The sequence below is a fragment of the Nansenia antarctica genome (assembly GCF_963989245.1).
Source record: "Nansenia antarctica genome assembly, chromosome: 5".
NCBI classification, from domain to species: domain Eukaryota; kingdom Metazoa; phylum Chordata; class Actinopteri; order Argentiniformes; family Microstomatidae; genus Nansenia; species Nansenia antarctica.
In genome coordinates this window covers 52,172,175-52,188,476 of record NC_137690.1, presented here as the reverse complement: position 1 = coordinate 52,188,476, position 16,302 = coordinate 52,172,175, and the positions used below count along the sequence as shown (strand labels likewise).

The window sequence follows — 16,302 nt, the reverse complement described above, 5'->3', positions numbered from 1 at the left end:
TTAAGAATACTTTAGTTGAAGTTGAGTAAAAAAAATAGAATGAAGGCAGTCAGATATAACAGTACAGTATTGAACTAAATGTGTATACATATATGGGAGGTTAGTACATTTTAGTAAAGATATAGATATATAATAGGCTATAATGAGGACGATGACTCAATACATTCTCTCTCTCTACCACCATACAAGCACCTCATATCCTGTCAGCCTAAATCACGGGGTGCATCTTAATAGTCTAAGGTGGTGCCCTTGCCTTCGTCATTACACTGACGTGAAAGCGAATAATGAATTCCTGACGGGCGTCTACTAGAAAGCTTTCACCCGTCCTGTCTTTTCAGAGCAGCATAAGATGAAGGAGATAAGGAACAACTTCAGACTATTGTGACGGAGGGGGAAAGAAACTACTTTTCTATTGAGATGTGCCCCTAAATCCCATCCACTACTGAGAGGACATCCTGTCAGCGTGGGAGTGAGGCAGTGTCCTCCTGTGAGAAACCGTATCCATATTCACCAGCAGTGGCAGCCTGTAGAGATAGTAGCCTGAGGAGTGGTGTGCTGGGTACAGCTCCAGCTTAATCACCTCAATGCCAGCCTGAGGACACACGCAGAAACACACACACGCATACACACACACACACACACACACACGCATACACACACATCCCTGGAAGGGGAAAACCACCTCTCCATAAGAGGGCCTTATGTACCTTATCATGCTGAGTGATTGTGTTGACTGAGTAAAGAGAGGGAGAATGATGAGCAGATGAGTAGATATATCTATGCATGGCAGGGCAGAGGTGTTCACTCATTGCATTAGGTGTTGCCACCTTTCTCACCACCAAATACAGGACAAAAGAGGGCATGCCACTGCACGAGGGGGAGGTTTGCAGGAATTGCCGCATTTACGCTATACATACACATATGATTGGATGAATATACGGGACAAGGGAGGTCTTGTATATTCATCCAGCCCAAAATACGGGACATCCCGGCTAATAAAAAAAAAAAAAAAAAATGGCAACCCTACATTGGATTGAATGGACAGGATTCTTCTCAGAGGTCTGTACAGTGAAGTACAGTGATCAGAAGTGGATTGCCCTCCCACAGTCAAAGTAGCTACTGTAGTAGCTTGTTAACAGCTTTTACAGTGTGCTAGAGATACAGCATTATTATATGTTTAGGATAGAGGAAATACAGACTGGGGCAACAGAATGGTGTCAAAGAACTAGTCGTGAAAACCACAACGGTTGTCATGAAAACCACAAACATTCTAGAACTCCAGCTCCACCATAAACAACATTTGGAATGTATTCTTTGTCTTTTTCACACGGCAACTGAGTCCTACTGGAGTTGACATCTCACGACAACGCAGTTATCAGTGACCTCGTTGGATAAGACGTTATCCAATGCTGGTCCCCCCCCCAGCGACCGCTGCGTTCTAATGCTGCGTGGTAAAATAAAGGCTTGGAGATGTGTCGTCACAGAACCGTGAACCGAAAACACAACTAAGTGGCAAAACCGTAACCAGCTCCTACTGCTGTGCATGTGCAAAAAAAGGCTGTGGCAAAAAGTGAAAAATAGAAATTCTCTACCTTTGAATACTATAAAAAATGTATACTATATCTGTCCCCCACCCTCACCCCTACTTGGTATAAGTAGAGACCACTTTGGCACCTTGCTCCCTGCATCTCTCCTCTCGTTTTCATTTAGAGTCGCTATCTCTGTGCCTAATGGGGTAGGTAGAGGGAGGGTACGTAGCAACCATCCACAGAGAGGCTGCTCAATGTCCTTATCGTCCCCCAGGCCTGGGGCCTCGTTCTGGGCTGGAGGTGGGGGGACCGGGGGGGGAGACGGGCGACATGGGGGTCTGTCGGTAGTGTCCATTAGAGCCAAGCAGTCTCTCCCTGGTCCTGGTGTCAGTGAGACTTCCATAGAGGGTTGTTGTAGAGCCAACCGTCTCCCTGAAGACAAGAGGAAAAACAAAAACACAAGACAGCGATTATATCGATGCTACATTTTATTTACCTTTATTTAGAACTTTTCTAGAACCCAGAGCTACTTTGATAACGACCTTCGAGCGTTGTGTTTCTATGCAGGAGAGACCGGCTGTGGCTCAGCTGGTAGAGAAGCATGGTGCTAACAATGCTTAGGTTGTGGGTTCGATTCCCGTTGGGACCATATATACAGAAAAATGTATGCACTTACTGCAATGTAAGTCACTTTGGATAATATATATATGAAATAATATAATATATATATATATATACTGTATATGTTACGGTACATGTGGGATAACGGTATATGTGGGAAAACTAGGGTTAGGTGCTAGGGTGCTACGGTTAAGGTTAGGGTTAGGGTTAGGGGTAGGGTTAGGGTTAGGATTAGGGTTAGACATGCCCAAACCCCTGCCCGCTCACTCCGCTCCTCCACCTCGGCTGGCCGACTGGCCCCACCTCCTCTACACAGCAGTCGGGCTGCCCGATCACGTCTCTTCACAACACTGGCTCCCCGCTGGTGGAATGAGCTCCCCACGGCTGTCAGAACGGCAGAGTCACTACCCATCTTCCGTCGTAGACTGAAGACCCATCTCTTCAGGTTACATCTTAACTGCTCCTCCTGAGACATCTTCTGACCCTCACCACTACGTCTCCTAAAGACACCCGCTTTCCCCTCTACTGTGTCCCTAAGAACTTCTATTGCCCCCCTTGTACTGTTTCTCAGTTTCTCCAGTAATAAAAATAAAAAATAAAAATAAAAATAAAGTTTAGTAGAAGGCGATAATAGGGAGAAGGTTTTTCCTTCTATCAGTGGCCCCGGGCCCGAGCTAGAGTACTCTTCCTGCAACGAATGGTGGACTGCTGATTCACATGCTTAGTATTCAAATGTATTGATTGTAAGTCGCTTTGGAATAAGGCGTCTGCTAAATGCCAAAAATGTAAAAAATGTAAATGTACATGCCAGCATGTACCAAATCGACGTAGCACCTAACCCTAGTTTTCCGACATGTACCGTATTCCCACATGTACCGTAACATATACGCATCAGCTAAATGGCATGTATGCAAGACTGGTCCTCTGTCTCTCTGCTGTACGTTACCTCTTTGCTGAAGTATTTGGGCATCCATGGGGTGTTGTCCACCGCCCTCTGCCTCTCCTCCTCTCTCTGACGCTCCTCCAGGCAGTGTTTGTGTTCCGTGGCTTCGTCAATGTTCCCTTCCTTCAGAGACCTGGTGACGTGCTGCCATAACCGCCTACACACACAGACATTAACACAGAGGATTAACTATGACACAGCTAACAAGACCTCCTCACCCATCCTTTGATATCCCCTGGCAGAGTTCTCCCCAGGAGTTTTGAACAAGGTGCCGCTAGCGTTGCATCATGAAAACCGACCTGTGTGTATTTGTGTCAAAATGTGCCAAAAAACCCAGCTAAAACACTGAATTAACTTAATTATGCTGTCACTTGCGTTTTCGCTTTTTAACAACAATGTCATTGCTGATCAAAGATAGTTACTCTGTCATTACTGAATATCACTTTAATTTGCTCTGAAATGTTGACATAGTGGTGGAGCCAAGTCGACAAGGTGGCGCGGCACTCCTCTTAGTGTTTTTGGGGAGAACCCTGCCTTGTTATTGTTGTTGGCACAGTGCTACTCTCGTGCCATCTGCTTAGTCACAACAGTGACTAAAAGAAAAGTATTTCTTCCTTCTTCTAGCATTGTGACTTTCACTGGCCTCTGTTCCTAGCATAGATTACTTTTCCTTACGATGACCGATGGATAGATGATTCACTTACTTAGGACAAATGTACTTGTTGTAAGTCGCTTTGTCTGCTAAATGCCAAAAATGTAAATGTACAACAAGACGTCTACCTGGAAATAATGTGAGCAGCATTTTATTCTGTCCACCTCCTACCTGGACTCTGTCTTACCTGGACTCTGTCTTACCTAGACTCGGTCCGTCCCTGCTTCTCCACTGGTCGGAGCTTCTTCTTGATGATTGGCAGTTTGTCGGTGTCAATCACTTTGGTCTCCCCGCTGCTATAGGTGAACTCCAGAGTTCCGTTCCACTCCCCCTGAGCCTTACACACGATGGTGTTGGTGGGGTTGTGCTTCACCTCAGCGGTCACCCTGAGAAGGACAACGTGTGGTTGTTCAGGATTAGACAATTACCTGAGGCTACGCCATTGTACTCCAATCACACACAGAAATGTTACCTGACCCTTGCATCTTATCCTTATCATCATCTGATGGTGCCATTATATACATACGCACGCACACACCTATGCACACACGCACACACACACACCCATTCAACGACACATACACACACCCCCATCCAACGACGCACGCACACAAACACGCACACAAACACAGACACACACACACACCGATGCACGCACAAACACACACACAAATACACACATAGTGTATACATACACACACCCACCTGTGTACCTTCCCTCCATAGAAAGGCTTGGTGTGGAATGTGACGTTGGCAGAGTAGCCGCTCTTGGCACAGTTGATGGAGACTTTCCCGCCCAGCTCCACCCAGGGCACAGTGAGGATGGAGCGGGCGTAGGCACAGGGCAGCGTGAAGACGTACTCCTCGTCATGCTCCAGAAGGCATAGGACCCCTGGAGGGGAGAGGGAGAGGGGCAGGGTTAAAGGTTAAAAGTCACCCTACACCTGCATGGTGGTGAACAAACACAGAGAAAGAAAGAGAAACATTCAATCCTATTCTATTCCATCATTTTGACTCGTTGAACACGTAGCTCTGACCGGCAGACAAGACTAGACAACCACTTTGCAGAAAAAGAAAGACACACCAGAGAAAAAAGAAAAAAGAAATCTAATTCTGAAAGGTTCCCGACCGCTTCTCCACTTGAGGCATAAATCAAACTGCACGAGGTCCGGCAGCACCGTCCACCGCTCGGACCAGAGGCATGCTGGGATCTCAGCCAGCAGGCTCCCCTGGACACTACGGCTCTTTGTCTCTCACATGTAATCAAATACTCCGGCCCCAGGAAACACAAACTCAGTCAATTCATTAAGCGGAGAATGCCGTCTGAGCGACTCTTCTTTAAGTGGGTTATGTCGCTAATGCTCAAGCGGCTGTCCCTGGTTTACATCTCCATCTATCTCTGTTACCTCCTACCTCTCTCTCCATCATCTCACGCATCTCCACCAATTGCTTTGACCCTCTCACGTGACATCATGACCCCATGTTGTATGTTACACCTGGGGGGAATAGCACTTCAACCTACTGTGGACCCTGATACTGTACAAGTAAAGAGATATACGGTCCAGTACTGTACATCATGCATACACATGACCTACACATGACACACACACACACACACACACACACACACACACAGGCAGAGGCAGGATGAGATTTCACTTATTTATTCCTAATTAAGTCAATTGAGTCAGGGTAGAAGTCATGAGGAAGGTTGTCACACGACTTGGCATACTGTATTGGCTTTACTAGATGGAAAAACATACAAAAACAAATACCTTGGCCTACCTATCTCCCTAAAGGAGCACTACGTAGATTTGAGCTTTAAAATAGTGCTCAATGGCTGTGAAAAAATAGTAATGATTAAGGAACGAGATAAACATCATATGACATAATGATAAAGTCTGTTTACTGGAAGAGTGCTTTCCAAAATTGGGTGCCTTGCCATGTGCCTGTATTATAGTATAGTTTTGTTTGTCCACAAAGATATGCACATACTATATTTGCCACTATTAGAGAACGTAGCATCTGTACACGTCAATGCCCCCTGGCCAAAGAGGGCAGCAGAGAGCAAAACCACTGCTTGCCTACATGCAGGTCAACATGACTCACTACCAATCAATGGTATTCTGACTGTGAGACACCGTAATGATCTCTAAAATACTGACTGATCTCTAAAATAGCATCATCTTGTCATTACAAAACCATGACTCATTCAGATGGCAAAGCACAGATGCTGCTACCTCTAAGACGCGGGTCACCATATGCTACGTCAAGCAATCCCACGGCAAATGCTATGGCATGACTCAGCACCGGTTTTCAAATAAAGGTGGATTTGTTTGGCCTCAGTGATCAGATGATATGGTGCGTCAAGTGTTGGGTTGTTTGACTTCAAGGGCTTGAACTAACAGGGTGAGTCATACAGAACAGCCTACGTACTGTAGACAGCAGTAGTCACGCCCGCGGACGGAGATGAGAACAGCCTCGAGTGGAGGGAGAGAGAAGTGCTCCCTTATTGATTGTCATGGGAGTACTGAAGTATAGATGATGCACTTACTTACTTCACTTACTTACATACTAGACAAATGTACTAAAAAGTGGTTTGGGTAAAAGTGTCTACTAAATGTCAAACATGTAAATGTAAATGAGTATGTACACCGATGAGCCAAAACATTATTACCACCGATGTCCTGGCTCATCAGTGTATATGCTCAAACCCTTTGATGTTGTGAGAGGACACACACTGTTGTTCCTGACTTCCTACTGTAGGCATCTAGAACGGACACAGTGGCCACTAACTGGATATGCCATTTCATTCATTCTGAAACCGACAGTATGATCTCTTCACTCTTATACTCGTCTTTTACAACGTATAGTACATCACCAGTAAACATGAGATTTGGAGAATAAAAGGTAGACTAGATTATGATATTTCAATTGAAAGAGTCACTGACCACACTTTCACAAAACGGACATCTTTCACAAAACATGAGGTTTGTAGATCTTTGAAATAAGGGCCAATCCCAATTCACCCCTACGGCTTCGTTTTCACCCCTATGGCTTCGTTTTGCGCGTTCACGTTTAGGGTAGGGGTGTCCCAATTCATATTTCAACGAGGGGAAGGGGTGAGGAGGAGAGCTAACTATGACTTAGTTTTGAGCGATTCCAGGACCAGACTAGCTTTGAAGCCGTAGGGGTACCTACCCCTTGATTCCAACATGCATTGCGAATCATCTACAGAAATGTTATGTCGCTCTATTCAATGCGGAAATGTCATTACTTTCTCTGTAATTACTTATTAATAAAGATTTGAAAAATTATGATAACCATCTTATTATCTGTCATTACAATGCATTATAGACCTTTTCTTTATAACAAGCATAACAAAAAAAAATCACTTTTATGTCAAGGTGCTGTGTCTAACGTTACAGGCTGATTTGTGGACAGTCGCGCATATGACATATTTCCATGTCTAATGTCTAATGTCTGATGTACTAATGTCATTTCAATGCATTATAGACCTTTTCTTTACAACAAGCATAACAATAAAATCGCTGTTATGCCGAGGTGCCTATGCTTAACATAGAAAGTTCCACAGTCCAGCGCGCTCGGGTTTAGCAGTAGAGGACTGGTCCCCCTGGACCTGACCACTTCCATTACACTACCAAAGCAGGACACCGGAGCACTCATATCTGCACGTTTGTCACAGGGTGACAGTCCCCGTGTTCCTCTGCCCGGCGTCAGTCCAATGGAATCGTCAAGCACAGCCTTCCCCATAGAAATACATCGGTGTGCGATTAACATTTCAGAGATGTACAATCATGTTTATTTAGAAATAAATTGTGGTGTTTGACAGCGGATGATGGTAGACATATTTAATGTAAAGTTATCTATCCACAGGCTGATATGTGCATGATGAATGAATGAATGAATGAACTTTATTGTCATTGCTACAGTACAGGTACCAAACAACGAAATTTAGGAGGGGTGGCTCCCCTGGTGTTAGGAAAGGAAAAAAAAAAAAACTTTTTAAAAAAAAATCACAAGAAGGGAAGGAGCTGGTTTACATAAATAAAGGCTATGTACACTATCCACTATACTATACTGTACAGATAGACGACTAGGGTTGTCATATTGCACAGTAGTGTTATTTCACATTTATTTAAAGTGTCGCAGTTTGCAGGCTTGAAATGTACATGTTTGTGCCTCAGCACTACACCTGATTTTTTCAGTCCAGCAGCTGCCATCAATCCGTCCAGACTGTCCAGGGCCCAGAACCTAGGTCTTTGCTGTGTTCAGGGCCTGGACGGCCCTGTGGTAGAAGCTGTTCTTCAGTCTGTTTGTCCTTGCGCCCAAGGTCCTGAACCGCCTTTTCGAGGGCAGCCTGGTAAAGTGTTCGTACCCAGGGTGGGTCGGGTCCCTGGAGATCTTGGAGGCCTTCCTGAGACAGCGTGTGTTGTACAGCTCTTCCACAGAGGGGAGGGGGGCGCCGGTGATCTTCTGTGCTGTTCTCACGACTCTCTGTAGCGCATTTCTCTCCGCTGTTGTGCAGCTGGAGAACCAGTTGCAGATGCCGTAGGTGAGGATGCTCTCCACTGCGCCGCGGTAGAAGGTCACCAGTATCTCCTGCTTGCTGTGTTCCTTCCTGAGGACTCTCAGGGTGTATAGCCGCTGTTGTGCCTTCTTGATGGTGGCTTTTGTGTTGTCCTTCCAGGTCAGGTCATCCCGCATGTGCATCCCCAGGAATCGGAGGGTTGAGACTCTCTCCACGCTCTCTCCGTCGATGAGCAGGGTCTGGATCTCGGACTTTTTCCTCCTAAAGTCTACGATGATTTCCTGGGTCTTTGACTTGTTCAGCAGCAGGTTGTTAACCTTGCACAGCTTGCTCAGTTGCTCTACCTCATCCCTGTACGCCGCCTCGTCCCCCCCCGAGATGCATCCCACCACGGTGGTGTCGTCTGCAAACTTTACGATGGAGTTGCTGGGGTGGAGTCGTAGGTGTAGAGGTTGTAGAGGATGGGGCTTAGCACGCAGCCCTGGGGGGACCCAGTGCTGAGTCTGAGGTCTGTGGAGGTGTGGGGGCCCACCCGCACCCTCTGGGGGCGGTCGGTCAGGAAGTCCTTGATCCATGCACATATAGAGTGTGATAGACCCAGGTCTAGTAGTTTGGTCACTAGCCTGTCTGGAAGGATGGTGTTGAAGGCGGAGCTGAAGTCCACAAAGAGCAGTCTCGCGTAGCTGTTTCCCCTCTCCAGGTGGGATAGAGTGGCGTGGAGAGTCGTCGCGATGGCGTCCTCTGTGGACCTGTGGGCTCTGTAGGCGAACTGGTATGGATCCAGGTTGGGCGGGAGGCGTGTGAGTATGTGGGCCCGGACTAGTTTCTCGAAGCACTTCATGATGATTGGTGTGAGTGCCACCGGGCGGTAGTCGTTTAGGCAGCTCACCGTGCTTTTCTTCGGGACTGGGATGATAGTTGAGGTTTTCAGGCAGGGTGGGATGGTGGCCTGGGACAGGGACTGGTTGAAGATGTTGGTGAAAACCCCGGCCAGCTGGTCAGCGCAGTCCCTCAGCACCCGTCCCAGGACGCCATCCGGCCCCGAGGCTTTCCTGGGGTCCACCGCCTTCAGCACGCGTCTCACTTCATGCTCTGTGAGGGTGAGGCTGCTGAGAGCTGGAGAGAGTGGTGTTTGTGTTGTGGTTACCTCCGTTCGCCCCTCGTCGAACCGGGCGTAGAAGGTGTTCAGCTTTCCCGCCAGCAGGGGGTCGTCCTCTGCGGCTGTGAGCCTGTTGGCTCTGAAGTTTGTCATCTGCTGAACCCCCTGCCACATCCGCCTGGAGTCGTTGCTCAGGAGGCATTCCTCAATCTTCTCTCTGTGGTCTGCCTTGGCCGCTTTGATTCCGCGCTTTAGGTTAGCCCTGGTGGTGCTGTACAGCGGTGTGCTCTTCCCTGCGAAGAAGGCGTTGTCCCTCTCGTTGATCAGTTTTTGGACCTTCCCAGTCATCCATGGCTTCGTGTTGGGGTAGACCCGGACCCGTTTGTCCACGGTGACTGAGTTGGTGCAGTTCACTATGTGGTTCAGAACCGACGACGTGTACTGTTCCAGGTCCTCATGCTCATATTCCTGCCATGGGGTGTCGTTTAGGCAGATCTGCAGTGGAGCGGACCCTTCTGGCCAGGTTCTGACAGTCTTAGTGGTGATGGGAGCACTTTTCCCCATGGTGGTGTATGCTGGGATCAGGAGGATTGACACATGGTCAGACATGCCTAGATGAGCTAGCGGACTAGCCTTGTAAGCACGTTTGATGTTGGTGTATACCTTGTCCAGTGTTTTTTCTCCTCTTGTTGCACATTTCACATGCTGATAGAACTTGGGTAGTACTGCCTTCAGGTCGACATGATTGAAATCTCCTGCTATGATGTGAATAGCCTGTGGGTCTGTGCTTTGTTGACCACTGATGACGTCATATAGCCGCGCCAATGCTAGGCTACCGTCCGCGCTAGGCGCAATGTAAACACATGTAATGAACACCGCGTTGAACTCCCTCGGGAGGTAAGTGCGTCGGCATTTAACAGTCAAGTATTCCAGGTCTGGGGAACAGTGGCTACTTACAGTTTTCGTGTTTAAGCACCAGCTATCCTTCGTCGATATTATGATCCCACCCCCGCGGGACTTGCCGCTGTGCTGCGTTCGGTCAGCGCGATGTAGAGTGCGGCCCTCCAAGCTAATCGCTGAGTCCACGATAGTGTCATTTAGCCAGGTTTCAGTAAGAATAATCACACAGCTATCTCCCACAATGTTATTTTTGGCAACTTGTAGTCTCAGTTCATCCATCTTATTCGTCAGGGACCTGACGTTGGATAGGAAAATACTCGGCAAAGCAGGTTTGTCAGGGCTCCTCCTTAGCCTAGCTAGCAGGCCTGCTCTGCAGCCCCATCGTTGCTTGCGGTCCTTACGCCGGCGTTTGCGCCTCAGGGAAGGGACTGAGTACCAGGGTTCTCCCGGTAAACGGGCGATCTCTTGATAAATCCTGTGTTGCTTCAGGAACTCCGCTGTAACTGTCTTCTCGTTTTGCGTGCCAACTTCTAATAAGTCGTGCCTGCTGTAGGTACTATTTACACAACCGTTCCCTATAAGTACTAAAATAAAAATGTACATACAAATGCACTTAAAATCACTAAAAAACACCAGTTTTGAAGCCACTCCGGCCGCAGCGACTAAGCGCGCAGCCATCTTGGAACATGCTAGGCGCGAATTCCCCCCCCCCCTTGGTAGTATATGACGCTATCTGTATATTTCGGCACTTATTATACCAAAACAACTCGCAATCTAATCCGAGCAGTTGTTATTATGTAATATTACATAATATACACAATATATATAATATGGATGTGCCATTTTTGATGGAGGGCAGTGAGCGGGAGACTCATCAAGGACATGTAGTTAATTAATGCAGTGGACAGCGGCTGTTTCTCCAGCGTTCCTGTCACTTCGGATTTCGGAACGTCATAAAATTAAATCTGTAAGTCATGCATTTTTCCATATTTCCCATTGATAGTATATGACGCCGTAAATTTAACTAAAGTTCAGCCGCGAAGTTGTTGCACTGTTGTCCTAAATCAGTGCAGACTGGCAGGGTAGGAGCACAGGTTTCTTACAGGTTAGAGCGCCGTTATTCTGTCATGGTCTGATAATGAAGCATTGTTCTTTTTTATTTGATGACTTGTTTGATCGATTGATAGCGTAAAAGTGAAGTTGTGAATGAGTCGCGAGCGTCAATGCTTTTCTACGATACTACTGATGACGTATCAGTCTCGAAAACGAGCCATAGGGGTAGAAAAGGGAATCGGGATTGGGCCTTAATGTGACATCATCTTCTACACCAGGCTGTAGGTGGCAGAAAACAGAAGATAGGCTCGTTGTAACGCATGGAATGGAATGAGGAAGGATAAAACTCAAACCCATTCTTGATTCCATCCCCCTCTACCAGCCTTTCCCGTGTTCTACACACACACATCAGGACCAGTAAGCCACGCCTTTGTAGCTGTCACTCACCTTCCCCCACCATGGACACTCCGATGGACATGCCCATGAACTTGCTCCTGGTCCATACATGAGCGTTCACACACATGGCCTTCTCGGGACACTCGCAGTAGAACCCCGAGACAGGTGGGTGATGGGACACCTGCTCTGCCACGAAGCGCACACGGTAAGACCCACCTGACTCCCACGACGGATTGTCCTGCTGGAATAATAATCATTGTAGATGTTTTTAATAAAAAGTTCAGGCAATTCCTTTTATCTGCGTTTGCCACGAATGTCAGTAGAACTTGGTGATATGATTAATTTGCACAAAAAACATTATATAAATAAATAATTGTAACACATTAACGTTTTCAGATTAATCGCGAGCGTTAACGCATTAACATTGACAACCATAGTTTTTATTTTTATTCACCCTTTATTCATTCAGGGAAATCCGTTTGAGACCAAGGTATCTTTTTCAAGGGGTGCCCTGATTACAAAATATATACACTATTAAAAAATAAATAATAATAATTGATTGGCTTTAGATGTTTGTAAGCACCTTTACTTGGTATGGGAGAGAACTCACCTCCTCACCCCCAGTGTGATGTAGGGTGTTGTCGGAGCCTCTGGTGGTCTCTCTGCTGGGGGCCGGGTGGGACCGGAGGGGTCTGACCCGGTCCCTGGGGACCTCCCAGGAGCAGTGGAAGGTCTCTCCCAGGGCAGGGTTGTAGGGCTTCTTGGCCACGGCGCCCCTGCGTCCCTCGTGGAAAGCCGTCAGGTAGTACTCTACAAAGCGCACAATGCGGTCCTCTGCCGTGGCACCGGCCGCGATGGACAGGAACATGTCGGGGTGGGCCATGAAGTTGGCATACATCTCCAGCAGGGAGCGCTTCTCCAGGATGAAGGTGGGAAGGACCACCTGGTGGGTTAGGGTTAGGGTTAGGGTTAGGTGTATAAAATGTGGTTGACTTTAAAATTGTGAAATAAACATAACTAAACTAAACTGACTTAACAGACTAAACTAAGCTAATTAGACTGTTGGGACTTTTAAAACAGCCGTATGACACATCTTCCTCCTAGACTTTGAGTGCTGCTTTTATGAAATATATGAGTTATATGAGTTATATATTTGTTTTGCTTACTTTATCTGATTTTATGCACTTGGAGATTATTGTTGTATAATGAAAAGTGCTTTATAATAAATAATTAATAATTATTATTATTGATGAACTAAAGAACGCTGCTCTCAGTGTGTATAGCAAGCAGTATATAGCAGTACAGCAAGCCTGCAGTATCAGCCACCTGTACAATTTCTCTACTATAAATAAATGTGGGGAAAAAAGTAATTCTTTGTTTTTCTAGCATTGTAACTGCCAATGGCCCCTGTTCATATCATAGGTTATGTTTCTTGCGATGACTGATGGATAGATGATTCACTTACTTAGACAAAGTTTTGTTGTATTTGTTTCGATAAAGGCGTCTGCTGAATGGCAGAAATGTAAATGTGAGTCTGAGGAGAGAGCAGAGAGCGTGGTCCTCCTACCCGGGTGAGGTCCATGCCCAGTTTGAGCTGGGAGAGGAGGTGGAGGATGACACTGCGCTGCTCGTCCAGCACCCCCAGGTCCTCCTCCTGGTTATCCTCCATGTCTGTCCCCTCCTCACTGGGACTGATGTCCTCCAGCCCTGGCTGCTGCTGGACACACACACAGGCAGACGCAGGATGAGATTTCATATAATGGGGATACACACACACACACACACACACACACACACAGGATGAGATTTCATATAATGCAGGCACACGCACACGCACACGCACACACACACACACACACACACACACACCATAATAGGGCACAATGGCCAGCAAGTGGGTCAGCATGAGGCCATTATGAAGGCCATTATGCTCGCCAATTGTCCTTTGCTTTGTCCTCAAAGGATAAGGTCATGTCAAATCAGTCAATATCCTACATTGAGGGATCAATGACAGAGCCAGAAGCATTCTAGAATGGATGTAAGGATCCCAGAAATACATACAGTGGGGGAAATAAGTTTGTTTTTATATTTACTGGACAACATATTGATGGGTTCAATACTTATTTCCCCCACTGTATCTTTCCTCACTATTCCATCCATTCATTATCCCTTCATCACTGTAATATCCCTACCATAGCCCTACTGCATTTAAAAATAAGATCGTTGTCCATTAGATTTTTTCCATCAAATAATTTTTTTCTTATGCACCACTAGCACAATCTAGGTAAAGACAGACATACAGGCGCGTAAGTGGTGTAGCACACTAAGGCGCATGCCTTCATCACAAGGTCCCTGGTTCGATTCCAGCTATCGACATATCCTGTCATCCCCCCTCTTTCTCACACCCATCCTTCCTGTCAATCTCTACTGTCTCTATCCCAATAAAGCAGAAATGCCCTAAAAGAAAAAGAAAATCACCCAAAAAACAGACATACGAAACAACCACATACAGTATTGTACAACATTATGGTTATATCCAATGTGGAGAAACATTGACTGTGTTTCATAACGGTAACTGATACCAGGGAGAACATGGATGACTTTATGAATGTTGTTTTATACCCTACAAGTAATGACTTTCATTCATTACACGTATTATATGAACATTGATCAAAGTCATTCATTGCTATACAGAGAGCTTGCCCTTCGTGAGTGCACATCCAGATTCCTTCCCTGATTCCACCCAGCGTGGGTTCACAGTAGCCTGACAGGCCTCAGACACGGAGCAGTGAGAGTGTGGACAGAGGTTGTGTCCTCCTCTGCTTGTGTTCCTGCGTTCATATCTCCTGCTGTTACTCACAGCCCCCCCCCCCAAAAAAAAACAAGCCTCTAAAAATGTATAATGCAAGAAATTGCTCTGTCAAGCGTGTGGGCAGCGACAACTGTCTTCCCTCAAACTCTCTCTCTCCATCCCTCTCCCCCTCTCCTTCTCTCGCTCAATCTCTCTCTCTGTACAGGGGGGAGGGGGGGGGGGGGGGGGGAGATAGAGAGACATTTCCAGGAGAAATCTGTCCTCCTGTCTCCTGAATATTTGATTCCATGCCTGCCACAAGCCTAGCTCCACACACCGTGCAAATGTACGGCACACACAACACACACGCACGAGTGCACATGCTCTCACTCACTCACACACACACACACACACACACACACACACACACACACACACACACACACACACACACACACACACACACACACACACACACACACACACACACACTTTACAAACATGTCCCAGGAGCATTTAGACTTCAGGTGTGAAGTGATATAAATAGATGGAAAGAGTTAAGTGAGGGAGGAAGAGGAGGTCTGTTTTGATTCCAACATTCTGACCCGGGTCGGCCCTGTTCTTTAGCCTTTCTCCACTGCCAACAGTACCCGTGCCATTTTTAGTTCTTGTTCGGGATGGGTAGCGAAAGGTACTTTTTTGCCAGGCTGCGTGTGACGTGTGACGCTGCACACCGTTGATTGGTCAATGGAAATCGTAATCCCATGTTCATAGATTTCTTCGCTAACCGCCATTTTTAAATACCACAACAGATTTCGCTCTCTGAAAATGTCACTTACTGTTTCTGTAATAACTTATTAATAAAGATTAGAAAAATTATGATAACCATCGTTTTATCTTAGTTTAATGTCATTTCAATGCATCATAGAACTTTTATTTACAACAAGCATGCATAACAAAAAAATCGCTATTATGGCGATGTCCTGTGCCTATGCTGTTCCTCAGTCCAGCGCGCTTCATCATCCCCCTTCTAAAACCCCTTTCCATCCCTTATGTCATTTTATCAATATTACTGTTATTTCAACATTTAAGCCTCTTCCACACTTATAGTTCCCTGTAACTTCAATGGAATCCCAAGCTGTGCCGTCCAGCCATTTTCGCCGTTCACTCATGAGTCAAATGCCGGTAGATTCGCGTCTTGCTCCCTTTAACACATGTCGGCGTTTCCCTGGTTGTGAGATCTAAACTACTAGAACTGAAAGCGGCAGGTAACAGGCACGTAACATCCATATGCTGTATATATAAATAAATATATTTGACTACCAGCAAGACACCGGAGCACTCGTATCTATAACAAACGCGGAGATTGTATGAGCGTCAGTCAGCCTTTCCGTAGAAATACATCGCTCCGTTATATATCTAACGTTACATGTTTTAAGGCTGATCTGTGCATGATAGTGCTGCATTATGTTGATCTATTTATATTGATCTATTCTTGCCAATTCCTTATTACCAGTGGAAAGGGGGAAGGCTAAAACACTTTGAATGGAATAGATAGGACTTTCCGTTCAATGGAGGAAGCATGATACTCGCGAGTTCATCTCGCTTTCCCCCCCGTTGATGTATTAAACAATCTAAGCAATCTAATCAGAGCAGTTGTTATTATGTAATATTATTGATGGATGTGCCATTTTTGATGGAGAGCAGTGAGCGGATGACTGGATGTGAGCATGTATTTGACTAATGCCGATAGATTCGCGTCTTGC

At 46.2% G+C, this 16,302-nt stretch overlaps 1 protein-coding gene across 1 annotated transcript in view; it reads right to left on the bottom strand.

The window, feature by feature from the left end:
• Positions 1-1,916: 1,916 nt before the first annotated feature.
• LOC308157606 (oxysterol-binding protein-related protein 10-like) overlaps positions 1,917-16,302 on the bottom strand; it is a gene marked incomplete at both ends in the record, with an annotated part of 70,111 nt that continues 55,725 nt past the window's right edge. The window contains 8 exon segments of the mRNA XM_080531197.1: positions 1,917-1,961; positions 3,097-3,250; positions 3,949-4,131; positions 4,451-4,637; positions 11,797-11,986; positions 12,379-12,415; positions 12,417-12,688; positions 13,313-13,459. Of these exon segments, the coding sequence (XP_080387323.1) occupies positions 1,917-1,961; positions 3,097-3,250; positions 3,949-4,131; positions 4,451-4,637; positions 11,797-11,986; positions 12,379-12,415; positions 12,417-12,688; positions 13,313-13,459 (1,215 nt within the window).